This window comes from Uloborus diversus, chromosome 6, assembly GCF_026930045.1.
Source record: "Uloborus diversus isolate 005 chromosome 6, Udiv.v.3.1, whole genome shotgun sequence".
Taxonomy (NCBI): domain Eukaryota; kingdom Metazoa; phylum Arthropoda; class Arachnida; order Araneae; family Uloboridae; genus Uloborus; species Uloborus diversus.
In genome coordinates this window covers 128,488,915-128,516,010 of record NC_072736.1, presented here as the reverse complement: position 1 = coordinate 128,516,010, position 27,096 = coordinate 128,488,915, and the positions used below count along the sequence as shown (strand labels likewise).

The window sequence follows — 27,096 nt, the reverse complement described above, 5'->3', positions numbered from 1 at the left end:
AGAGGTTGAACAGTTTTAAAAAAAAACACTGCATAATATAAATTAGGAATATGTATAGGAGTAGAAGAAAAGGGCAATTAGAAACTGTTGATGGACACTTCATCAGGCAATTCTTAAAAATTTCTATTTTACTGAGGTCAACAGTTCTTAATTAAAGGCAACATTTCCCTTTTAATCCCGATCCCGGTCAAATGGAGCCCGGCCTTACGCAGGCTACCTAAATTATTGCATTGCTCCCTGCTGGAAAAAGGAACCGAAATCAAGTGACGCACATTCCTCTTGAATAAATGAAAAGAAAAACAATCAACTCTCGATAACTCGAAGTCCCGGCTAAGACATTTGAGTTATTGGTAGTTAGAGCTATGGGAAGTTCACTTAGCAGTAAGAGTTTGGGAGCCGATGAAAATTTCGCGGTAAAGAAATATTCGAGTTATAAGCTTTGAATTATCGAAATCCGACAGTATATCTAAATTTTTAAATGTTAGAAGCCCTTTTAATAGTTTGGAGGCTATTCTGTTGCATGAATTGTGTACCTCGAGCATGTCTGATGTAGTTTGGATGACGTAGGGGTTTGCAAAATGCGTTTCCTGATTAGGACTGACTCACCCTGAAAAAGGTCATGGTGGACCCTCCCTCCAGTGTTCCGTAGGCGATCTTGTTCTGCTCAGCCAGATCTTCGACACTCTCGATGGGTGTGATCATCCGCTCGACGGTCAAGAAGGCCGCCAGATTGGCCGTATACGACGAGATCATGATCAGCGTGAAAAACCACCAGATGGCGCCGATGATGCGCGTCGACGTCGCCTTCGGGTTCAGATCGCAGCCCTGAAAGACACTTTCCCTTGTATTATGATCATGAGAACATCTGTGGACAAAAGTATTGTCCACCTAAGCATCTAAACATTGTTGATATTCGTCTTTGGATGAATCAACTTCATAATCAGTTTGAAACAAGAAAGGTGAAGCTGCTATAATCAAGCATTGGCGAGTCATTTTTTGATCACAATAATAAATAATTTTACTCGTGCCAAACTGTCCGGTAATGAGCCCATTATCTGTATTTGCCAATAGCAATTTCCCCCCCACCCTATTTTCTACGAATTTGAGGTTTTTGACTCTTCCTCCGAGTGCCATCAATGCTGCGGAGCACTATACTATTGATTTCTCTAGGAGTTTATTGCTCATGCGTTGTTGTTGTTTCCTATCTCCCTGGTGTAGGAAAGTCTACACCAGGTTCAAAAAGTTCTGACGCGCTAGATCCTCGAAAATGAGATCCTGCTCATCGCACAGTTGCCTCCATAAGGCGCCAGCACAAGCAAGAAGATGAGCAGGACTTGCAGGAAAGGGACATGAACAAAGAGAGAAAATATTCTCCTCGTTTAAAAACTTCAAACACTTTCTCCCCTGCGGAATCGAGCCATGTCCGATTGAAGAGGACGATTACCATTTACAAACAAGGACTCTTGGTTGGACTGGTGAGCCAACGGAATGCGCCATAATGAGAGTATTTGTTGTCTAAGGTTAAGGAGTGGATTACGGACCAAGTAAGTTCACAATAATTGTCCATCTGAAGATCACTATCATTTTTGGCGAGCGTATCAGCAATCTTGATTGCAAAATCCCCAACGTGGGATGGAACCCACTGGAGGCATACTTGTTTCTTCCTGACCATCTCGTAGAGAAGTCTCATGATTTTTTGGCTTGTGATGTCAAAGATTTTGGGCCAGTTTTTGAAATATCGTTTAGCACTTTTGCTGTCAGTCAAGATCCAAATACTATTTTTGTCAGTAGGTAGGGCGTGATTAGGGCAGTTTCACAATGTAAAAAAATTGTGTAGCCTTACTGCGTAAATACGGTGGTAACATTCTGCACTTTGTGCAACCTTATTCCGGCGGTTAGCTTCCTCCATAGCAATCGAGTAACTTAACTGATAAAACTGGTGTAACGTTAAGAGCGTTCATACATCCACGTTCATACATACATATGAGCGTACGCCAGTTTTATCAGTCAAGTTACTCCATTGCTATGGAGACAGATAAGCTGCAACCGCTTTTATGGAGTAAGGTTACACATTTTTTTTTACAGTGCAATAGCTATGATCTTTTGTCTAAAAACTGAGCAATAGTCAGGGTTTCGGATGCGGGGCCTACATATTGCTCATGTTTATTTAACGAAGAATACAGTATAAGGGGCTGTTCATACATCGGCCGTCCCTCACGCCCGCGCCGAGATTTCCCCACCCGTAACAGGTTTTCCTTGCTGGTTGCCAGGACAGCAAACCATCTTGGACGGGACCGGTTTCGATCAGAAGAGCCTTGGTATATCTGACAGGGTGTCAAAGGTAAGACAGCATTTCATTGGTATTCACCAAACATTGCGCTCTTCTCTTTGGTGGATGAATTCAGCCACGTGATTGATGTATGGCGATCGTATGTGAATGCTACCCTGAACAAGCAACATTCACACATCGCCCGTACGGCACGTGAGCTCCACTTTTTTCTCCTTAAAACCAGTTTTTGGTCGGCGTTGCCATGACAGCAAGCCGTATTGTACGGGACCCGTCAACGGGTCGAGAAGCTAGATATATGACGTTCGTATAGTTTGGAGTCGCATTTCGTTGGTCTTCACGAGATGAGCGCGCTCTCTCGATTGGGTGAGAGTACTGATATGTGCTTTACTCGCGTTCGCAATGTATGAATGCTTCTCCCTTTTCGGAAAACGTACGTCTATCCTCTTTACGTGGCGAACGTGATGTGCGGACGATGTCTGAATTACGCTTTATCGTCGGCAGTTCATCACGTCAGAAAACGGGTCGGACGGCCGATGTATGAACTGCCCTTAAGTGCTTCGAGAATATCCAGAAAAGTATACCACTCACCTGATGCATCAGGGTAACGATAGTGAACCAAAAGCTGTTGGCGAGGCTGAACTGGTTCTCGACGACGTCCGTCTCCCCGCCGGGCCAGTAGGAAGGGGGGCTCTGCCACTCGTAAGGGCTGAACCGGGCCACGATGAACATGCAGAGGCTCACGAGGGCGTAGGCGGCCAGCACGTACAGCCAAATGTCCACCGCCAGGGGGCTCATGAACGAGAAGAGGCGCGAGGGCAGCGATTTGGGCAGCTTGAAAAGGATGCCGATGCCCAGGTTCATGTAGGGCTTCGTGAAGTCGATGACACTTTCTCTGGCGTAGTTGATGGTCATTGGAGCCATGGCCAAGTCGGCGTTCTGTAACGGGAGCGTGTTATTAGCTTCAGCTGAGTTTATATTTCGGTTCAATGCGGCCATGTGTTTTATCTATATTTCTCTTTTTTTTAAAAATCAGATGATAATTGATTAAAAATTTACTTCATTTAAGAGCGTTAGAGTGACCGAAAGAAATCACATAAAAATTTCTGACAAGGAACACAAGAATCAGGAGCACACATTCCCTCTAGAGCATTCACACACCTCTCAGTTCTACAAATACGCCTCTTAAAGCGAGCCCCTCTCCAAAAAAAAAAAAAAAAAAAAAAAAAAAAAACCCACTTATTTCAGTGGCTAAGCTAGCGCCACGACACCACTGATGGGCATCTCCAGGAAAAGCATTTTTTTGACGAGTTTGTACAATGTTTTTTTTTGGTACTCTTCCAAATATTGTTTTGGTTTGTGATGCCTTAACTGTTCGAGTGGTTCTCAATGGAGAGAAAATATTATAACTAGTTCACTACGTCTTTTTAAGTAATTATTACGAGTCACAAAATTAAATTTTATCTAAGAATTTGCAGTTGCTAGACTATAGTTTTAGTTTCCTTTCGATGCTAAAAATCGTGTATCTCCGTTTTATATAATAGAATAAATAAAAGAAATATTCTAATCACCTAAGAAAAAAGAAAGAAAAAGTCTGTTAGAAATTGTGGCCAACACGAATTAGTGTAACTCACCTTAATAATTGCTGTGATTTTTTTTAGTTTATTATTTTAACAATTGCAATTGAGAGCATACTTGAAAAAGCTATAATTTTGAGATAACTGATTGTTACAAATCGCTGCTCAATGGAACGAAACGATTGTGGTGTCTCTTAATAACAGCAATTATTACTATTTCACATCGTCAGATGCATGCTTTCCTTTGAAGAATTCTATCTCCAACGCCGCCTTAAAATATTCTGAATCACCCGGAAGTGATAGGGGAAGGACATTTCGCGAAATCGTTTGCAGCAAAAGCATGGAGGTATGCATTTCTATGTCAGCATCAATTAATTTCTGAAATGGAAAGTATCTCCGAATGGGCTACTGTCCAATCGATGATGCCTTCTACCGAAGCCATTAAGCTCGTCATAGCAATAACCTTGGCTATCGCTTCGCAGAAACTGAGCAACGTTTATGCTTTGTATTTTATTGTCCTGTTACAATTGCAACGGCTGGATTTAATCTTGCATGCTTGCAATAGGGGAGCAAACGTTAGCAATTTCTTGATAATTATCTGAAGAAAATAGTCCATTATCAGGGATATATACGCACAAGGTTTTAAGGCTTGGAAAAGAATTTGAAAGCAAAGTCATAAAACAATAAATGCCTCTTTTTAAATCTCGATTTGCTATGGCGACCACTGATAAGCCCAATCATGTTTTTTTTTTCCAGATTCGACTATTCACATTGCATCGCAGAATTAGTCACCAATTTTCTAATAAATGTAGACACCTATATCTAGATCTACTTCAAAATGATTACAAATAAAACCATTAAAACACTTTTAACAACATGAATTTTCCTTTCATCAATACTATTTAAAGTGACATTAAAATATTTTCACGTTTAACTCGCAATTACATTGATCAAATTACGAACCAAAATACACACAGGAACTTTGAAAATAGCGCCCCAAGAAAGAAGAAAGATACAATCGCGAAATTTTGCATATAAGAAGAGTGACATCTGATATGCAAATGATCCAAGTTTGGAGTCAATGCGCATGACCGTTTGTTTACCTTTAAGTATCGGTGACATCAGGAAAAAGGTATAAACTAGTGCATAATTTAAGATTTGTGAACGTTACGATTACATCCGAACTGTCGGAGAACTTTAATGAGTGAAGGAAGCCTGGTAGACGAGTTAGAAAACGTTTCTCCTCACAGTTAAGCGAGTTTGAGAAGGATTTGATCATCGGCATGAAAATTGCAGGCTGCTCGACGAGCCGTGCTGCTGCCAATGTGAATCGTTCGGAATGTTCCGTTAGAAACTGTTGTAGGCAGTAAACATGAAATGGTACCCACGTGCAAAAAAAAAAAAAAAAACAACCGGATCTGGAGCGACAGGGAACACTACGAGGAGAGAAGATAGAAGGATCGTGCGACAAGCGCTCGTGGATTCTGCAGTGGCTCGTTTCACTATACAATCAGACGTAGGGGTAGCGTTTGATCCCCAAACCATCTCGAAACGTCTTGCGGAAGTAAGTCTGCTGTACAAGCACCCTTTTCGTGTACTCCCTTTAACACGAAAACATGGCAACTCCGTCTGCAATGGGGCGAAGGCAGAACGATGTGGGATGTCACTGATTGACAAAAGGTGGTGCTCAGTGATGAATCCCAATTCATTTTGAGGTCAGGCGGTATCCACGCACGGATGTGGAGGCGCTCTGGAGAAAGATACCACTCCAACCAATCTATCGCACGACACACTACGCGCACAGCGGGCATAATGATCTGGGAGGCTATAGCCTATGATAGCCGATCCACTCAATTTGTGGTACGTGGAACCTTAACGTGCCAGCGTTATGTTAATCACATTCTGCAACCACATTGTGGACCATTCCTAAATGGCCTCCGAAAAGCAATTTTCCAGCAAGATAATGAATGCTCCCCCGCATACAACTAGAGTTGCTCAAGACTTCTTACGTCCTTTTGAGACTCTTCCATGGCCAGCCCGCTCCCCCAACTTGTCCCCTATAGATCATGTATGGGATCTGCTGAAACGCCAGATGCCGCCGTGCTACTCTGTGTAAGATTTAGAAGTGGCTGTTGAAAATTTGGGTGTTCATCTGCCTCAGAACAACATCAGACGTTTAATTAGCTCAATGTCGGATCGCATTGCTGCATGTATTGCAGCAAAAGGGGATCAAATGCGCTATCGAAGTAGCACTGTATTTGTTTAACTGTCTAGATTTTGGGATCAAGTGTATCTTTCATCTGTATTATTCTGTACATTAAATTTAACTTCAATCCAATGCTTCCTTCTTGGGGCGCTATTTTCAATGTTCCTGAGTGTATAGTTAAGGTGGGACATTTTTTAAAATTGTGCAATACCAATGTTTTTTGTGTTACTAACATATAAACAGTTATGTTCTATAATCATTTTTATTCAATTACTTTAGTTTACACTGCAGTTGTTAGTTTGTTACATTTTTCTATACCTGCTGTAGGGTAGAGATTTTTATTTCGTTGAATGACCAGAATGTTCTCTAACGTTTGGCGATGAATAGTTCCTTTTCTACTCAAAATGTAACTTTTTGACCCAAAAATGGATTTTTCTACTCGAAATAATTATCGTATCGTTTCGATTTTAGTATCATTCGAAAGAGCAGAAGAAAAAACTTAGAACATTTTCTACCTGCAGTAGAAAAGTACTGATGCGATTACTAAACGAGGAAAAAAGTTGAAAGCATTTTAAGTAAGGAAAAATCATCCCCCCCCCCCCGACATTTGCATCGTTGCCAGTTTGCTCAAATGCGGACGAATAAAATTCTTCAACTTGTTATGTGTAAAAATTGTGTTTGTTTTAAAAAAAGAAACAGATGGTGAGGTAGAAATTTGCAATGGGATTTTGTAGTTCGTGTGTGACCTATTTCAGATTGTATAAAATGGGTAAACTGCAAAAAATTACAGGAAATTTTGTTTTAAATATTACTGTAAAATGGAGTGTTTACAGTACAGATTTTTTTTTACAGCAAATTGTACTCAAACAAATAAACGATTGCAGCGCCAGTTGATACCCCACGCGACTTATAGTGCGCAGCACATATATCGTATTTCCCCTCATTCGATGTGTCCCAACTCGTTTGGTAGATAGCATAGCCGACTGCCAATCCAAAGTTCCCGAGATCGAATCTGTTATTCGCATTTTGCGTTTTTTAACTCTCAGTTATTCCACTGTAAAATTTTACAGTAAAATAGGATTTTACAGTAAAAGCTACTGGAAACAGGGATGGAAGTAACTTTTACAGTAAAATTTCAGGATTTTTTTAAACAGTGTAGGACAATAGTTATTTTTTGGGAGTACCACAAAGAATAAAGAACTCCCCCACTCACCTTGTCGATGATCTCCCGGACGAGCCCGTTCCATTCCCCGGTGGTAGTGTTCTCTGCTCCGAACTTCTTGTCCGGCACGATGTAGAGTTCGTAGCTGAACCCGATGAGGTCCGCGATCGTTTTGAGCAGGTCGATGCAGAAGCCCTCGAAGCGGTCGTTGCCGGTCAGGTTGCGGTCCGCCCGCACCATCACGTACGGCGTCGACTTCAGAGAGAGAGAGTGAATAATATAAGTTGGAGGATATTTTTTGCAACATCATACTTAAGCGCAATTCAGACAGCGTCCGCACATCACGTTCGCCATGTAAAGCGGACAGACTTACGTTTTCCGAAAAGGGAGAAGCATTCCTACATTGCGAACGCGAGAAAAGCACATGTCAGTACCCAATAGAGAGAGCGCGCTCATCTCGTGGAGACTAATGAAATGCGACTCCCAACCCTACGGACGTCAGAGACGTCAGATATCTGGCTTCTCGTCCCGTCGACGAGTCCCTTGCTGTCATGGCAACGCCGCCCAAAAACTGATTTTGGGGAGAAAAAGCGGAGCTCACGTGCCGTACGGACGCAGTCTGAATGTTGCTTTACGGTCATATTCACCAACCAGTTCGTATCTCCGGCAGACACCCAAACATCCAATTGAAGCTACCTGATTCGATGAAGGAGGCTTCGGTATCTGATTGCAGTTTAATTAGGTTGGTGAATGTGACCGTTTGCAGAATTATTCTGCCGTGTGCAGGTAAAAGGCAGTATCTGCAAAAATGAGTTTTCGAGATTGCGAAGAAATGTGTGGCAGATTCGATGCTAACAATGGGGGAAATGTGGGAATTAGACTTTTTTTCGCCCATTTTTTTCAGCTGAAACCAAATAAGCAAGCTTGTACAATAAAGCTAACGTACAATGGATGACAAAAATGCAAAAATTAAAAAGATATTAAAATGTAAAAAAATAATAATAATAATAAATAAAAACGAAAAATTTGCAGTTACTGCCCTTTACCTTCCCACGCTAGTCTTCCTCTGAACTGTTTTCCTGTGATTTCCATGAACGATGTAAATGTAGAGAGATTGCCCAACCCACAATTTCCACGTGCATTCTGACCACCGATGAGATGGAAACGCAAATATCCGGTTTACAGGTGGTAATGTATGAATTTATTAGTTTGCAGGAATGCCAGCTTTTGCAGAAGAGTATGTTAGCCTCTAAATTAAGCAGAGTCACATTAAAATGAACGGTACACGCGCATTAAAATTTTCCATTCCTCCCCTAATTCAGATAGACTCGTCTGAAGTGGCCCTTTGCCAATTCAATAGCAACTATGGTCAGATAGCACATGAGTTTTTACCGGATATTGAATCCTTATTTCGTTAAGTCGTCGAAAAAAGTTCGACGACTTAACGTTTCGTTAAGTTCTCTTAAATGTCCGAAGTGCAGTTTTTTTTTTGAAATATTTAGGTTGACAGCTCGTCGATTAGCAAGTAGTACACCTTTTATTTCAGTCAAAAAGGAACCTTGCAAATAATGCATTGTTTGTTCCTCAAAAAAAGTAAATAAGTAAAATAAAATAAACTAAAGTAAATTAAATGAAACTAAACATGAGACTTCGAATTAAAGCTTCAAAGTTCCCCATGATTGAACAATATTTTAATTTATTTTGTCGTTAAATTAGATTTGTATAAGGCCGAAATTCAATACGCATAGAGTTATAATTTTTTTCTTGTTCTATAAATAATTTCTGTTCAATAGAGTATAATATGTAAACATATGCGATTTGCAGCTGTTTTTAATTAACTGCAATTAAAAACGTATCCTTTTAATTACTTTTCAGCAATATGCGCAAAAAGTTTATTTAGAAACAACACACTGTTTTTCATCACTCCCATTCATTTTGCTTTGAACTCCATTCAAAAAGATAATTTCTCTTCGGTGTAAGAAAGTATCGATTTTTGTTACGAAAGAACTTTTTTTTTATTGAAAGGAAAAACCATAAATATACCCCTTGGCATTAAAATTATCGGCTGTCTCTATACTTTCTTTAATTTCAAGAAACCACCTACAAATTTATGTATTTAAACCGTCTCATTATGGTGCCAAAAAAAGGCTAAGTTTCACCACGAGATCCAAATTTTTCTATTCCGAATAAATGGCACGAGACACATAGTAATTTACCAAATGCTAATTGGGGACTTTTCATCCAAAAGCTCACACTTCTTTGCATTGAAAAAGGTGTTCCTTGTAACACCGAAACACGTGTCTGCAATCATTTGCAAGTTTTGTGCTTAATAACGTTGGATTACTGACATTTTAAACGTATTTCTGTTTTGCGTTACAATCAATAAATCAAGAGTGCAGAATTACATTCTAATGGTACATTGGCGCTTGGCGAATTGTTTACTTTCTTTCTTAGCGAAAACAGGAAAATATCATTCATATCACCGCCATGTTTGCTACCGTCTTTACATTCTTATGCAGCTTTTATTGTTGAAGTGAATCATCTTATACGAGGGCTTTGAAATTCTGATCCGCAACCGTTTTATGCGACTGAAGTGACGTAGTTGTTTTTAAATATTGCCAAAAATAATGAAAAATAATAGTAATTACGAAATTAGTTTTGTAACAAATCAATTTCAAGGCTGAATTTTAGCAAGCACGTAATTCCAGCCAAATCATCAGTGTAAAGCGTAATCCACATTACATAAATGGATCATTCAACGGAAAATGGTAATTTTGTTTCGCTTGTGACGCTTCATACATTTCATAAAAAATAATAATTTAAAAGGATGATGAGCAAAATTTTATTGCTTAAGAAATCACAAACGCTTTTGTGACTTCTTAAGCAAAAACTTTCTTAAAAAAAATTATTTCTTTTTATGAAATATAGGAACCGTCACGTGCGGGACAATATGATCATTTTCAATGGAATGGGCATTCACATATTTTTTTTTCAATGGCTTTAATAATTATTTCTAAACTAATGAGATATGTTTCCTTTACGTTGGAACCATAGCTTTCAAAATCTACAATTTGTTTCGTGATTGCTGTATTAATAAAGAAAAAATATTAGCTTATTCATAAGCAAGTTACCAGAGGTTGACTTTAGATGTCCCTCACGTGACGCATGTAAATAAATTTTATTTTTAATAACAAAATTGTTTAATAAAAATATAATTGCGTCAAGAGTATCTTTGTATCAAATGTAAAGATTAAAAAAATTGCTTACCCTAGTTTCATTAAAATATTGAGAGTTATGAAGAAATGTTAAAGAAATTTAAGCGTATTTTTGTCCCACACGTGACGTTGGAATGGCCCAAGTTCAGCCTTGAAATTAGTGTCTTAACTTTCATTAACTAAACTAACTTTACAAATACTAACATTTTTAATTTTTTTGGCAATATTAAAAAACTGGATTTCATGAATTGTATAGTTTTCTCTTTGTTTAGAATTTTTTTTTCATTAAAATAAACAATTTAGGTGAGCATGCCGAAGTCAGTCAAAGAAAGAACAAGAGCGTGGCGGGAGAGAAAAGGTGCGCTGAAGTGACAGTTAGAAAGAAAGAATTAAAAAAAAATCACTTCTATCGTGTGTCGTTTATGGCGCACAATGTTTTTTTTTTTAACTTATTTATTTATTTATTTTTTTAATCAGAGCGCAGCCAGAAATTACCTTCTGAAAGGAGTTTTTGGTCGTAACCGCTCTTACATGTACATAAACTACCGTACTAGAATTGGTAATTTCTGTTAATAAGGGATTAGTATGAGAGCGATGATCCTAAAACCTTCCCCCATGGCTCTTCCTCTGTTTTTTAATAACATGATATATTTATTAGGTGAACTATTTTGTACTTAATGAAGGTTTAAATTTTGTTTCATTTTGTTGTGGTTTATTTTGTATTTTAACGGACTTTTTAATGATATTTTACGACTTGTCTTATTCTTTTCGAGGATTATTTTTGATTTTAATTTCTTAATTTACTTGTTTGGTGGATCATTTTACATGTATTGGAGCTTTTTATCATGTTTAATGTCTTGTGTTATTTAAAAGTAGGTTTAAAAGTGAAATTAAAGTGCGATATCGCTAAACAAGTTGCTTTCATTCTACTTTGATCAAACATGGTGTTGAATATTTTGGTGTTCATACAGTTGCTGAACGTCGCGAGTCCTTAGTCTCCAATATAGTGATAAATTCATTATGTCTCCAATATACCCAGATTCTACACTCAATCTCAATAAATCTATTTTTATTTAATGAGGTAATCTTTGGAACGGTAAAAAGTATTGAAGGAAAATATTTGATTTTTACTTTTTTTTTGTCGCTAAGAAAGTTCTTAGCTTTTAGAACGTAAAAATAAAACGAACTTTTTAAACTAGTTTTCCTTAGGGTACGCATTTCGTGCCAAATCGTAACGGTTAGTGGTATTCCCCTACAGCTGATTTTAATTAACGATGTTTTCTGCCGAAAGCGATTAACACTGCAATTCAAATGAAAAATAATGAACAATTATTTAAGCAAAATGGTTTTTTCTGAAGCAGAAAATCAACAATTTTTTCCCAATAAATGAAATTTATTATTAGTTATTAAACTAAAAGAAAACCCAAATCACCTAAAGTGAATCCTGAAAAACTGGAATACTTTCAAATGTGGAAAAATTCCTATATTGCTTTCGAAATGCGTAATGAATCTATACTTTTACAAATATGACGAATATCTAGAAGTCATTTTTGAAAGAGATAATGATAATTACAGTTAACAAAACTATACCTTATTACTCATACAAGAGTGATAAATGGATTTTTAACAAACTGTTATAGATTTTCAGAAATTTTCTTGCCAAGGGCTTAGATAATTAAAATATCAATACAGAATTGTTTTTTTAAATTTTCCCTTACATTCTTCAGCCTAGGATAAGTTGTTGATTTGGTTCAAAAATTCTGCACGATTACATATCCAATATTGTCTAGCTTCGGAAAGATAACTTAACTGAGTAAAGGTTACACAATCGCAATAATAAAATTGGAATGAGGAAAGTCGTTTTACATTTCCACTAATAGGTATTGGCATTGTGTCAATGTAAAAAACTCTCCTCTTTGAACCTAAATATAAATGAGCTGGTGTTAGGTAAAGGGTCTTGTTATCAGAACTGTACTTGAAAAAAAATTCTATCGAAAGTTGATTCACATACACTTTGACATAATATAAACTTGTAAAAACAAAAAATGAAGAAAATACTTTATATGTTCTTCAGGCATTTGAGTCACTAAAGCGTATGCTCGAATTACGATTTGTGTTCAACGGGTTATACCGGAATAAGTAGCGTTCTGAAATTGGTGCAATTAACTTTCAAAGCATTCCAATGGTTAATAAAATGATTCACTATAGCTAGTTTTTATTATTTACATGAAGAAATCATATAAATAAAACAATATACCGAAAGTTTTAAGATTTATGGTAATATTGTTATTTAAAAAACAGTTTGTATTTTTTTTAAATAAGGTCTCAAAAGTTCCTTCTCAGATGAATTCGTAGCAATAATCTTCTTCTACACAACTTCAAAAAGGACACGAACAGAAAAAGCGTTTGACCACTGGTTGTTGTTGCTGACGTATCCACAGTGAAGAAACACCGTGGAAATGTTAGGTGCCACTGCCTCGAGTGGTTGGAATCTTTGAACTGGAATTAAAATTGAGGGAGCAAGTTCAACCATTTGCTTAGCAAAAGCTCACCCAAAGACCCCAAATCACGTGACTCAACAACGACGAATGGTTGGCAGGTTCTGCGCGAAACAAGAGGAAGAAACACGATGTCTTCCAATGCTTTGCTTTAAAGTCTACCACGTGACTTGGGGTATTGGCTTCACGAATGAAAGTCTTCACTCCCTCCATTTCATCCCTTCCCAATGATTGGAGTTCTTTACTTATTTACATATAGGACAACACAAAAAAGTTTTACAACGCAAAGAGAAGAAACAAACACACAGGGCACCGGTGGAAATTGAACCCAAATCCGGTGGAAGTGAATCTTCTACAGCAGAGCCACTGAGGCCCCAAGCCCGATGGTTAGACATGCTTATACGCTGGGTTTTTGTGCTTTTTTTATTGACCCCCCCCCCCAAAAAAAAAAAAAAAACTTGCCGAACGCAGAACCATAAAAGTTCTCAAAGCTTTTGAAAAATTTTTACACATATTAATAAAAATGATTTTAATGTCATTTAAATTCTTTAAAGATATTATGAATTTACGAAAATTAAATTGTGCTTGTGTATTCAGATCAGACTATCTTATATTTTAATGGTAAACTCAAACAAATGTTTGTCTTGTTCAACGCTGTCGTCAAAAATGAAAATATTTCAAAGGTTAAGGATAAAAGCAGTTTAATAAATTATTGGGGATACTTTTTTTAATCAACTTTTATAAAATTCCTTTTGTCAGAAACAAATAATGTTTCAATCACTGAAATAGGTTCATGACTTATTAGAAAGGGAATTATTTTACTTACTTCAATCGTTGTCACTTTAAGACTTATGTTGGTTGTCCCGAATTCGTGAAAAGCCATGTGATTCGTGATGTTCAGTCCGCCAGCTGTTGTCCACTCGCCAACCTAAAAGGAGCAAGAGAGCTGTATGGTGTGAAAAGCTTCGATTCACTGAAAATGAACCAATCGATACAATAAATGATCTAAGTCTAGTGAACTGGTGGCTTAAAACGTTTGCGTAATGTATAGTATTTTATAATAATTTTCATAACCCACGAGTTTTTGAGAAAAAAAAGGTCAGAACGTGGGTTTTTCCTTCAGTCAAAAGTACTTACTTTAGTCATTGAAATTGATTTGAAAAAAAAAATGAATTATGAAATTTTGAATTCAAATTATGTTTTTCGCAATTACGAACTGCGAACCCTGTTCATTGAAGTTACTGTTTCTAGAAACGGCTCCTGTCCGTTATTGTTTCTAGAAACGGCTACTGTCTCCCAGCCCCCCTGAGCCAGCGCCTCCTCCTGGGCGGTTACGTGTGCATAGTTTTGTGTGTGTGTAGGCTTGTGTGTGTGCGTAGACCTGTGTGAATGCATGTAGGCGTGTGTGAAGTCGTGTGTGTGTGTAAGCGTGCGTGTGTGTAGGACATGGACGCCTCCGATCAGGAGAAGCGGATAGCTCAGGACCGGGGGACAGCCGCGCCTGTAGAGGCCGGTGGGCGGTGGTGCTGGTGTGCCTCGTCCAAGCTGAAAAATGAACCAAACGCCAAGAACGGTCAAGTGAGGACAATAAGCAATCGTGATTGCTCAAAAAAATCGTTTATTTTCCCAACAGCTATTTTTTATTTAATTTTTTTAAATGTCCGATTTTGGAAATACGACCAGGTCTTTATGCCGTCATAAGTAATGTACTTTGGCGCGTTACTCCATTGCCGTGATAAATGTTTGTGCTTTGCTGTCAACCACGTTGCCAGAAAATGATAATTTACGCTGTGCGCTAATGGCATCAGTGAATGGCATTTCATCACTGATCATCACTTTGTGATGTCACGTGCAGAAGCGTAAAAAATGAATTTCAATCTGCGCACCAATTAAAATAATTGTCAAAAAATATTAAACTTTGCCAAATTATTCAAAAAATGGTTATATCCTATGTTTTTAAGCATGCATTTTTAGAAAAAGATACTTTTAAAATTTCGGAAACAACCCCACTCGAACTTTTTGTGTACAAATTTGGAGAGTAACGCAATCAGTGAAAGCTATTTTCTAAATGCAAAACACGTCCTTGCTGCGCTTTCTGTAGCGAAAAAATATTTGCGAAAATATCACGTAAAACAAATGAAGAATTAAAATAAAATATTAAAAATGATGGAAGTAAGTAAAATTTTTAGTTTCTGATAAAATTTCTCATTATACATTACCAATCCAGTTCTATATCTACAAAGATAGTTCAATCTTTCGAAGATAAGTTTTTTTTTTCCTTTCTGAAATATTTGGAAATCTCCTCTCTCAGCAGAGCGCTAACTTTTTTCTCCACTAAATATAATAGTTGGGGAGCTAACCGATGGAAAACTGCAAATTATGATAAGAAGATACCACTTGGTAGGAATGTTGTTTATGACTATAAAATGAAATTAAGACCCAGAGGCATTTTCAAAAACCGTTTAAATCCAAGATGGCGGCGTTTTTTCAAAATGGCTACGCATTTTTGAGTTTTTTTTAAATATATGTCATACAAAAGAGGTTTTTGTATCGAATTATAGGTTTTTCAGGTCACAGATTTCATTTTTTATGTTGAAAATAAGCTGAATCTTCATTTTGGTTCTTTTTTTTAAGTATAATTTTATTACGTACAAAAGAGATTACGTGCTTTTCAAAGTACCACTATAAAAATAGGAAAAATATTAAGTGCAAATATGTACCAAATATTAGAACTATGTCTTTGGTCAAACACTGCTTCATTCTTCGCATTAATTTTTGCATAGTAGTGTGCAGGACAGACCAGCACTTCTGCAGCTACACTTGTTTTTGCAGATTTTGCAGGTGCACTTAATAAACTCAGTGCACGAATCAGAAATTTCCAGTAACTCTGACCATTTCAGCTGCCATCCAACCCTATTCACTTGGAGATGGTGCACGTATAATATGTTTGTGAGCTTATCCCAAAATGTGTTCAGCCTGGAAAGCACTACGCAATACTTTGTTGGTGGCAAACTTTCAAGTGGCCGATTTTTTGTCATATTCAAATCTTTCCTTGCTTCATTTACAATTACGCTATTACTAGTGGAACAGTACAGTAGTACTACTACGTACCTTTCAGGTTGCGAAATAAATAAAAACGCCACAGTTACTTCTTTGAATATCATCCATGCCTTCCAAGTTGATTTTTTGAACTTCCCAGTAAAGCTAGGAATGCTGTCACAAAACCTATGAAGGCATGAAATCCGAGTAAAGCTTTTCTTTTCCAATAGCTTCATATATGGCATGAACTGTAATGCATTTACTGTTGTTTCCTGTTACAAAAGCAGTCCAATGTTTATATAGACTTAATGTTGACAAGGAAAAAAAGTAAGATATTGCAAAAACTAACACATCTGCATCAACAATGCACACGACAATATTCCTGAAACGGTTTTCTACCATGTCTTGAAGATGCATTATCATTCTTGAGCTTGTTTCTTCTGGGCCAGGGCAAGTAACATCAATGGGGAAAGTTTTCGCAGTACTAAGCCTTTTGCAGTACTTTCCTTTAATGTCTTCATCGAAAGTCGTTAGAACCTGTGCATTTGTTATGGTACTTACAGCTAACGTACCTAACAGCAGTGGTGACGGTTGAGGCTTATAAGTGGAGTAGGCGGGGGGGGGGGGGGAGGACAAAAAAAAAAACACTTAAATCAATGGGATTTTCAGCGGCAGCAAAAGATGAAAAAAAAAAGTACATAAAAAGGAATTGACACCACTGTGGACAATAATCCTGCTGTCGATTACGATAAGGTTCTGGTCATTTTCCAAAAATGGATTTCCAAGTTCTTTCAAAGTGCTATAAAGAGCTCGAACCTTAGTAAAATATTTAATTTGAAATGAGTAGTACTGCTCAAGATGGAGCTGACTATTTTCTTCATGTTTTAGCTTAATATCACACTTAAACTCTTCTATTATTAATCAGCTTATTTGTGACCTAGGAACCATTCAACTCCTAAGTGCTGATGGATCCTGTGTCAATCCTGTTGCACCGCCATCTCCTTTTACTATTGCATTATTTTGTTGGTGTGCTTGGTCAATACTGATTGCTGAGGATAATCTATTTGATTTTCTTATCTTAAACTCCCGAAATAAATGATCGATGTAGCTCTGATGGTAGTTCAATCTCTGCATCATAAAGATCTTTTTAGATGGATTGAAAATGGACGTGCGTAATTTAAAGCCACAAACTTCTAAAACATTTGTTGATTACTATGAAAACACATTTAAACTTTAAGTTTTAAAGATATTGAGACTTTCCACTGCCAGAGAATTGATTTTATTTGGGGCATATATGTTACAAAAACGATTAAAGGTCAAACTAGAGAGATGTGGGGAGCAGGAATAAGAAGACAAGTGCTTTCACACGGTACTTTACCTAAAAATTGGCCAGGATTTTTAAGAAATTCAAATAACAAAGAAGGGTTCTTTGCCCTATTAGGTACATTTAGCTGTAAGTACCAAAAAAAAAAAAATGTGCAGGTTCTAACGACTATAGGTGACTACATTACAGGATATAGTACTGCAAAAACTTCCCCCATTGATGTTACTTGCCCTGGTCCAGAGGAAACAGGCTCAAGAATGATACTGCATCTTCAAAACATGATAGAAAACGGTTACAGGAAGATTGTCATGTGCATTGTTGATACAGATGTCTTAGTCTTAGCAATATCTTACTTTTTTTTCTTGTCAACATTAAGTCTAGATAAACTTTGGATTGCTTTTGGAACAGGAATCAACAGCAAATCCATTACAGTGCTTGCCATATATGAAGCTATTGGAAGAAAAAGGAAAAGAAAGGCTTTACCAGGATTTCATGCCTTCATAGGTTTTGTGACAGCATTCCTAGATTCACTGGGAAGTCCATAAAGTCCACTTGGGAGGCAAGGGTAATATTTAAAGAAGAAACTGTGGCATTTTTTATTTATTTCACAACCTCAAAGTTCTATACTGAGCGAAATTTTTGAAATTTTTGAAAGGTAAATTGCAATAGCGACACTGTAAATGATGCAAGGAAAAAATGGTTTATGACAAAAAAAACAGGCCACTTGAAAGTTTGCCAGCAACAAGTATTGCGTGGCGCTATTAAGGCTGGACACATTTGGGGACAAGCTCACAAACATATCATATGTGCACCATCTCCAAGTGAATAAGGTTGGATGGCAGCTGAAATGGTCTGAGTTACCGGATATTTCTGATTCATGCACTGAGCTCAAAAAGTACGCCTGCAAAATCGGCAAGAACAAGTGTAACTGCAGAAGTGTTGGTCTGTCCTGCACGCTATTATGTAAAAATTAATGCGAAGAATGAAGCATTGTTTGACTAACGACGTAGTACTAATACTTTTGTACATATTTGCATTTAATATTTTTCCTATTTTTGTATTGGTACTTTAAAAAGCACGTAATCTCTTTTGTAAGTAATAAAATTATGTTTAAAAAAAAGCACCAAAATGAACATTTAGCTTATTTCCAACATACAAAATGAAATATGTGACCTGAAAAACCTATAATTCAATATAAAAACCTCTTTTGTACGACATATATTAAAAAAAACTCTAATATGGGTAGCCATTTTGAAACACGCCGCCATCTTAGTTTTAAACGGTTTTTGAAAGTGCCTCTGGGTCTTAATTTCATTTTATAGTCATAAACAACATTCCTACCAAGTGGCATCTTCTTATCATAATTTGCAGTTTTCCATTGATTTTTGTCGTTTAGTTCCCCAGCTATAAGACAAAAAAGCCATTCACGGAACTGATTTTTTTTACCTAAAGCTTGAGGTTAAAATATTTTTGAGTTATAACGTTAAGTAAATAATTAAGAAAAGAAAAAGGAAATAAATGAATAAATATCCATTAAAATCTAACATTTAAAACTTTTTATGTTTTCAAACCTAAATCTACATAATAAACAGGCAAATGGTACACCAGCGAAAATATTCAAGATTTTAAGCTCAAAAGTTTTTTGCTAAAAACTCTCTCAAGTTTTTGAGCTACATGGAATGTATAATTGAATATTTTTTTCAAACAAAATTTATTACTCTTAGAGCTTTTACAATATGCATATTTTAATGGCATAAAATTTTATAAGACAAGAACATTTTTATTCCAGAGCTATATACTAATGATGTGTGTAAAATTAGGCGACACATTCCCATCAATATTAATTTTAAGAGCAAAGAAAAAGCTTTTATAATGAAATTTTATGTCGCCATTAATTCGAATCACATACATTAAGAACTGGATGTTACCCTTCATTTGACTCTAATGTAAAATGATTTATTTTCCCCGACATTCAGTGAAAAAAGTTAATAAAAATAAGCGTTGATTACCGTTAAATTATGGAACATAATAAATTTTCAGCTTAAAAAATATCCTTTTCCATTTCGAACAATGTTTATACTTTGGCTTTGTTCGTAATTTATTTCGCTTCCCTATGGGCATGAATTTATGACCCTTTTTTTCGAACTTGTTTCTGTATTTCACACTCGCGTTTTACGCGTACACCCACATATACGACAGTTGTTCGATAAAGAATGATTATAAATTAATAAAAACAAGGTATGGGCATGAATCCTTTAAATGTTGATGGGGTTTTTTTTCTTCAAAATAATCACAATTGCATGCGATGCATCTGTCGCATCTTTTTTTCAAGTCGACAGAGACATTCTGAAAACCATTTTTGGACACATCCTTCCAAATCTCCTCCGAAGCTTCTATTACTGTCTTTGAAGGAGAGAAATAGTACCACCCCGGGGGGGGGGGATCTTTCGAATTGGGAAGCAGAGAATGTCACAAGGAGCTAAATCTGCTGTACGGAGGACAGCACACACGATCTTTGAAACAGAGATTTTGCCTAGAACTATTTTTATATTCTCGAAGCACTTTTGCTTCAAATTTTTGTTCATTCCTTAATTTTGCTTGGTTTTAACTAGTACTTATACCTACATCTTTACTAATAATAAAGCTGAAAGTCTCTCTGTCTGGGTCTCTCTCTGTCCGGATCTCTATCTGTCTGTCAGGATCTCTGTGACGCGCATAGCGCCTAGACCGTTCGTCCAATTTTCATGAAATTTTAATTAGAATTATTTTGTAGCACAGGGGTGTGCACCTCGAAGTGATTTCTAGAAAATTCGATTTTTTTCTTTTTCTATTTAAATTTTAAAAACATTTTCCCGAGCAAAATTATCACAAGATGGACGAGTAAATTACCAAGTTATCATAACGTGGAACCGTAACATGGGCAAGCCAATTGGCGAGAAATTTATCATACATTATTTGTAAATACGAGGCTTGTTTTTAAAGTAAGGTCCGTTTAGAAATAAAAAAAGAACGAGTATAGATAGAGCAAAGACATTTACTGCACAAAAATCTACCACCCTTACGCTATATTTTGACATTGCTCCGGTGATTTTCCAAGCATTTGTCATAGCGTGGTACAGGTTTTTGTATACCTATTCGTACAAATTTGCCGCCTGTGTAGACGACCATGAGGACTCTTACAGGGCTTTGGGCGGGACGTTTTTGAACATCCTCTGGTCTGCCCCCACCTCGCTCGCAGCAACTTTCATTTGTTTCGGCATCTAAATTCTTTCCTAGGTGGTCTGTGGCACAACAGCAATAATGAGCTCAGAGAACATGTTACCCCATGGTTGACTACACAGGCGGCAATTTTCTAAGAGTAGATATACAAAAACCTGTACCACGCTATGACAAATGCTTGGAAAATCACGGGAGCAGTGTCGAAATGTAGCGTAAGGGTGGTAGATTTTTTTTGCAATAAATGTCTTTGCTTTATCTGTTCTCGTTCTTTTTTATTTCAAAACGGACCTTACTTTAAAAAGTCCCTCGTATACAGGCGAACCAAAAGAACTTTTAATTTTCTACTACGTGCTTTATTCGAAAAAAATTCAAGTCCATAGTAGAGATAAATTTCAATAAAGGAATAACTTTCCAAGTAGGAGATGAAAGATGGCATTGAAAGAAAATAAGTGTACTACAGTCGAACTGGCTTATGATGCGGCCTGATTAAACGAGAACCCGGATTTAAAGAGGAAATCAGATACTTGGTTGGTACAATGTTAAGCCTATGGGAGCATAACTCGCTTTTAAGGAGCAAACCCCGCTTAAAGCGAGCAATATTTTTGTGATTCGTAAAATTTCTATTGACTTCCAGCTCAGCTTCTTCTTTATTGGTAAACTAGTGGCCCCCACTCGGCTTTGCCCATAGTAGAAAATAAAAAGGTCTTTTGGTTCGCCTGTATACGAGTATTGCGCTCGTTTTAAGCGAGTTCGACTGTATTAAGATTTTTTAACTATTAAAATGCTTGATATTTTAAATTTAAAAAAATGAAAACATTCAAACGTAATATTTTATAAATTCTAGTTTCTTTTTCTTTTTACCATTTTCCACGATGCTATACTTTTTTATTTCAAAGTACGAAAAGTAAATATACGCCTGAATAAATTTTTCAGGCATTTTGTAAAGTTGCCATATTTTATCCCCGCGCTCAATTTCATCCACCTAAATTTCTCTGTTCTGACGCCTTTTGTTGGTTGTGGTCAAAAACAAAAGTTATTTGTGAAAATTTCATTAGTCTAGTTCGAAGCGTGGCATTTTAGAAATGGCGGTTTTTCGTAATGCTATTCCTCTTTTTTGATACATTGAAATATTGATAAACTGAAGGAAATGTGCGTTTTTCCGTGCTTGGTTTATATCAAGTAGGGCGAGAAATCGCTATATTGACAGGTGGGATGTTCCTAATTTGGTCTTTTATCAAGATTCGACTAAAAGCTAGGACAATGACGATGATGCGGAGCTCCTTGTGTGGCAAAAAGTTTTTCCTTTATAAAAAGAAGAAATATGGATGCGTTAGCGTTGTCCTCAACAAACCTCGTGGCTACCCGAAATATGTTCTGGTGCCAAGAGCAGAAGAAATCCTTTGCGACTCTTGTTTGGAGGGATAAAAAATAAATTTTACACTTTTTAATCGGATATTTTGTACCCAAAATGTACAATTTGTGATGTTTTTTTAAATTATTTTCATGCAATTCGTAGAAAGTATTAACTCTTATAAAATTGTTTTAAAACTACGAGTATAGTTATCTCTTTTACCCGGTGTTTCTTGTGGGTGTGTTTAGGTTGGGGTGGCGGGGGGGGGGAAATAGATTTTTTTTCAATTTTGGTAAAATGTGTTTTTTTTTTTAAACGACAAACTAGTAGTTTTTCATACATTAAAGCAGCGTTTCTGAAATTGTGTTCCGCGGAGCTCCAGGGTTCCATAAAGGTCACTCAAGGGTTCCATGGAACTTGTTCCCTTTTTTCTCAGATTAGTTACTTTTAAAGTCGATAAAAAAAAGGTTTGAGTGAATCTTTAGTCAGTATTTTCGAATGAACAGCAAAGGAAACATCAAAGTGAGAAATGGATTAAAAACTCATTTATTGTCAATATATGGCCTCCAACTATGACAGTACAAAAGTAAGAAATTTATTGAAAGACATTTAATCATTTAAAGAAATATTGTGTTACTTTTGATAACAATGAGTACTATTTGGAATCATTTTTGCTTTATTGCTAGCAAGCTAGTAAGACAATGTTGAGTTCAAACTATGCTATTGAAGACCAACCAGGGTTCCGTAAAAAAGGGAGCATGAAAAAGGGTTCCACCAATGAAAAAAATTAAGAAACGCTGCATTAAAGCTTAAATACCATGCAAAGGCTCACTTGGTGGTGTTATGCGTAAAAAAATGTTTAAGAAAGTTACTTAATACATTCATAACATACTAGTTGTTACTTAAGATCAGTACTCGGAGGCCAACCATTGATTGCTGGATAAAATATGGCACCTATACCGTACTTTCAATTTTAGTTGCATGAAATACGCTTGTAAGGGAGTTAAAAATATCTTTTTCTCGCGGCAAGTATTGCCAGAGCTGTCAACTTTTGAAAATGATAAATCGTAGCTGCATTTTGAGGCGGGGGGGGGGGGGGGGGGCGCTGCTTCAGAAACAAACAGCGGTGAATTTTCAACAGTACTATTTAGAACAAAATACTGATACTTATTGAATTTCAAATATGATATAGAAAGTATTAATACGAAATAAAAGATTTTACACTGAATATTTTAAGATGATAAATTCTTGATTATTAGCTGTACCTTTCAACCGGACGACATGTCTTTTTAAAGTAACATGCTTGCTGCAATCATCACGACCACCATGTTTGTTCAACTGAAGAATTGCTTTTGCAAATAGTACATCTTGTATAACCCGCTTTTAAAGATGAAATAAGGAATGGTTAAGTGCTTTTATATTCTTCATGATATTTTTAGCAGTTTTTTCCGCTTTTTTGCCGAAGAAGCCATAAACTGCATGAAAACTAAACCAGCAGTACACGTGCAGAAGTTTGATTTTCTGAACTTATCGGTTTATTTTCATGCAGTTTACGATTTTATTTTCTTTCGTTCTTGGGATTATAAATTTAAAAAAAAAAAAAAAAAAAAAAAACAGAAAATAGTAACTTTTGGACCCGCTTTCGTGGCGTCGTAGTTCAAAGCTGCAATTCGTAGAAACTACGATTTTTTCGTAGCAGTTGGCAGCTCTGGGTATTGCTTTTGCACGTGCATCTACTTTTTACAGTTAAAGAATGTTATGCTGGTAGTGAATGAAATTTGCTTTAGTACTTACTTTTTCAAGATTTGTCTCCCTGAGTTTTAAAAGATCGAATTTCACACTGCTTCTTCTACTTTCTTTAAACTGTATTTTACCCGTCAGACCTAAAAACTCTGCCTGAAAGTAAAATCATTAGGTGAAAAAAAAAAGGTTGAAATTAACTGTAAACATAAACTGTAATGTTCAAAAGAAAAACACCTGTTCTTCGAAATTTTCTCTTGTGGATTATCACAATGTTTGACTTCAGAAAAACCAGCAGACAGACTGTCGGATACACATTTTCCACACACATGGCATCAAGCATTTTGAAAAAAAAAAAAAAAAACACCATATATTAAGCGCTCCTTTTTTTGGATTTCACCTCTGTTTGGATTTCTAAAAAGTAGGTTTTAATGTTACAGTTTCAGGAGGAAACCTGCTTTAAGGAATTTTATTTAATTAGTTTCCTGAGAAAATGAATAATTACCATGTTTAATGAGCAATACTTTATCATCAATGTATTATTTCCCATGATTTCATGCTGAAAAACCGGCAATTAATGGTCTTGAATTGAAGTGTTGGATTAGAGTATTTTCATAACATTAAAAGCATAGAATAATTTTGATAAGATTACTTTAGATAGAACGGAAGTAATAAACTTTCCTTTTTAATTCTCAAAATGTTACTGTTAAGCCCCTGATATGCGTTTAGATTCCACCTCTACGTATTTATTGGTTTTTAACTATTTATCGCATTTGTCCGTTTTTCTCACAGCTCTCTGGGAAGCGATATGAAAACTCGAAGCGTTTAGTAACAAAATCCTCAACCCATTCTTAAAAATTTTACAGGCGAGTCAAAAAACATTTCACGCTCTCCTCACTAAATTTTCTAAAAAATTTTTTTTCGTTTAAAAAACATTCAGTGTACGACTTTATTCTTGTTTTCGTTTTTCAATTATCAGTATTCTCTAATAACTTACAGATTAAATTCATTTGGACTGAGCTGGTTTTAAAGTATATCGGTCTTTTTAGGAAAAATTTTTCATTCAAATTCCAATTAAGTTCATGTGGTTTCTCCCTTTTATGCCAGTAAAGTCAAAAAAATGAGTCGATTAAGCAATTAGTTATAATAATGTTGTTGATGTTAATGTGGATGTTGTTGATGTAATGCCGGATGTTTTTACAGTACTGGCGTTGTGGTAAAAGCATGGGTTGAGCTGGTGTCGAAGTAAAACGGGCTTTTAACAGAGTTTTCAACCTGATTGAGACGAATTGTTTCCAAATAACTTTGTGGCGTGATACTATAGATTAAGTATCAAACTGAAAAAAAACCAGGCATGAGATTAATACCTTTCCAGGTGTATTTTGTAGTTTTCCTTGAGTATTTTGTAGTTTGTCTTTGTTTACTTAATTTTGCTTTACTTTTATAAGCCAAGGAGTGTAAGAATGCACCTCGTACCGACGATCGGGGACATAAACATAAAATTCATAACTTACATAATTTTTATTTTTGTAGTTTTTAAAGTATTTTGTAGTTTGTCCCTTTTAAATTTTTTAAAAGCTATTTTTAAACTTCAAAAACTTGGCTGTGCAAGGGCACCCTTATTCAACCCCTGGCGGTCCCCATGGATGAAGCCCATAATAAGAACTCAACCATTTCAACGTTACAGGTTTACTTCTGATTTAAAATCTTTGAAATCAGAATTTTGAATCTTTATTTGTTACCGTATAATTTACTCACATAAGTTTAAGAGACATGAATCCAGATTCCCTTTCTAATTACCTTTCACGTTGACATTATAATTCTAACGTTCTAGGAGTTCAATTAAAATTCATGCAAATGGATAGAATTTAGAATATTTTCGTAAAAGAAATAACTCTTTACTTCATACCCAACCGAGAAAGGCTTTAAAAATCGGTGTTATGAATGCATTTGAAGAATCAATTTGCCTAAATAAAAAGCTTTAGCAGGGAAACAAAAGATTTGTAGCGTGTAAACCCAAAATAGAAGAGTGTGAGAATATGGAATGAACATGGAATAAGGTGTTCAGAACGCAGAAAGAAATTGATTTCTGAGCTTTGACCTTATTGCATATTCCTGAACCTAAACAGCTTTCTTGATTTTAATATTTATGCTGTGTTTATTTGTACTCTAAATAATGGGAAATGCTTAGTCTTTTGATTTTTCATTTAAATGTTAATTCAGAAACGCACTACTTGAGGGTTCAAAACGCTTAAGTGAACATCTATCGACGAAAGCATTAAATTTTGATATCGCTTTCTGGTCTTTTTACTTCCTTTTACAAAAAAGGAAGTATTGTATTCACGAAAAAATTTTCACTCAAAAATCGACCTTAATTCTTATTTTACTCACCCCCGAATGAATATTGAGTTTTTTTTCCGACTCGACCACACGTGGATAAGAGCCGACAGTAAGAACGTATCGACAAGCGAAATATCAATAATGACGTGATTCTCGAGTTAATTACAACGAATTTTCTCGTGTACGTATCTCTACGTGCGTACTCTGTATGTACGTATGTATGTATGTATGTGCGTATGCGTGTCGCTTAACTCAAGAACGGTAAGTCCTAGAAAGTTGAAATTTGGTACGTAGACTACTAGTGGGATCTAGTTGTGCACCTTCCCTTTTGGTTGCATTCGGGTTTTCTAAAGGGGTCTTTTATCCCTTTTTGGGGGGAAATCATTGTTAATTTCGCTGTAAAATCAAGTGGTGTTATAATTTGGCTGACAATCGGCAATATATCGCCAGTCTTTTGGTCGCCAACTTGGCGACAAATTTTGTGATTTTTTTTTGTTTTAAATCGGTTTCAATTTTGCCACTGTTGGTGATATTTAGTGAGTAAACTCACACAGTGAATCACATTAAAACTGCCAGTAATGAGGAAATGACATTAGATTGGAGTAAAAGGAAGTCATGTGATGCACACATCAGTTCGTTTGCTATATTATTGAGGCAAAACGCTCGTCTTTTTTCAGTTCGAAATAAATATAAATAGTAAATAATAATTTAAATTAAAAGATTACAAGAATTTCTTTCTTATCCTCTTCAGGTTTAAGAGGGGGGGGGGGAGAACAACTTCAAAGAAACTGTTAAAGCAATGAATTGTAAATGATTCCTTCTGTGCAAACGGGGTGAATGAGTAAAATAAGTTTGTTGTTTAAACTATAAACTTAGAATAATTGTTCCTTCTAATTGCATTAAGAAACAGAAACCTATTAATTAGTTGCTTAATCCATTTGTATGAGTGTGATGCTTTTAAGTGTACAATTTTACATTTAAATCAATTATTTTCCTGCTATAGGACGTAATTTTGCAATTTTGTCATTAAATAGTCTGGCAATAGAAACTGCCAAATCTCTATATTTGCATCCAAAAGTATTGTAATATCTACATAGATGGCTTTTTTTGTTCATGCATGTACCCTTACGAATCTGTT

General features: G+C 36.1%; 1 protein-coding gene across 1 annotated transcript in view; it reads right to left on the bottom strand.

Annotated features, from left to right (window-relative positions):
* LOC129225256 (glutamate receptor ionotropic, kainate 2-like) overlaps positions 1 to 27,096 on the bottom strand; it is a 276,786-nt gene that overhangs the window by 33,963 nt on the left and 215,727 nt on the right. The window contains exons 8-12 of the mRNA XM_054859840.1: positions 23,673 to 23,774; positions 13,772 to 13,873; positions 7,284 to 7,487; positions 2,879 to 3,226; positions 607 to 825 (exon numbers count right to left, since the gene is read on the bottom strand). Coding sequence (XP_054715815.1) covers positions 607 to 825; positions 2,879 to 3,226; positions 7,284 to 7,487; positions 13,772 to 13,873; positions 23,673 to 23,774 — 975 coding nt within the window. The remainder of the gene's footprint in view (positions 1 to 606; positions 826 to 2,878; positions 3,227 to 7,283; positions 7,488 to 13,771; positions 13,874 to 23,672; positions 23,775 to 27,096) is intronic.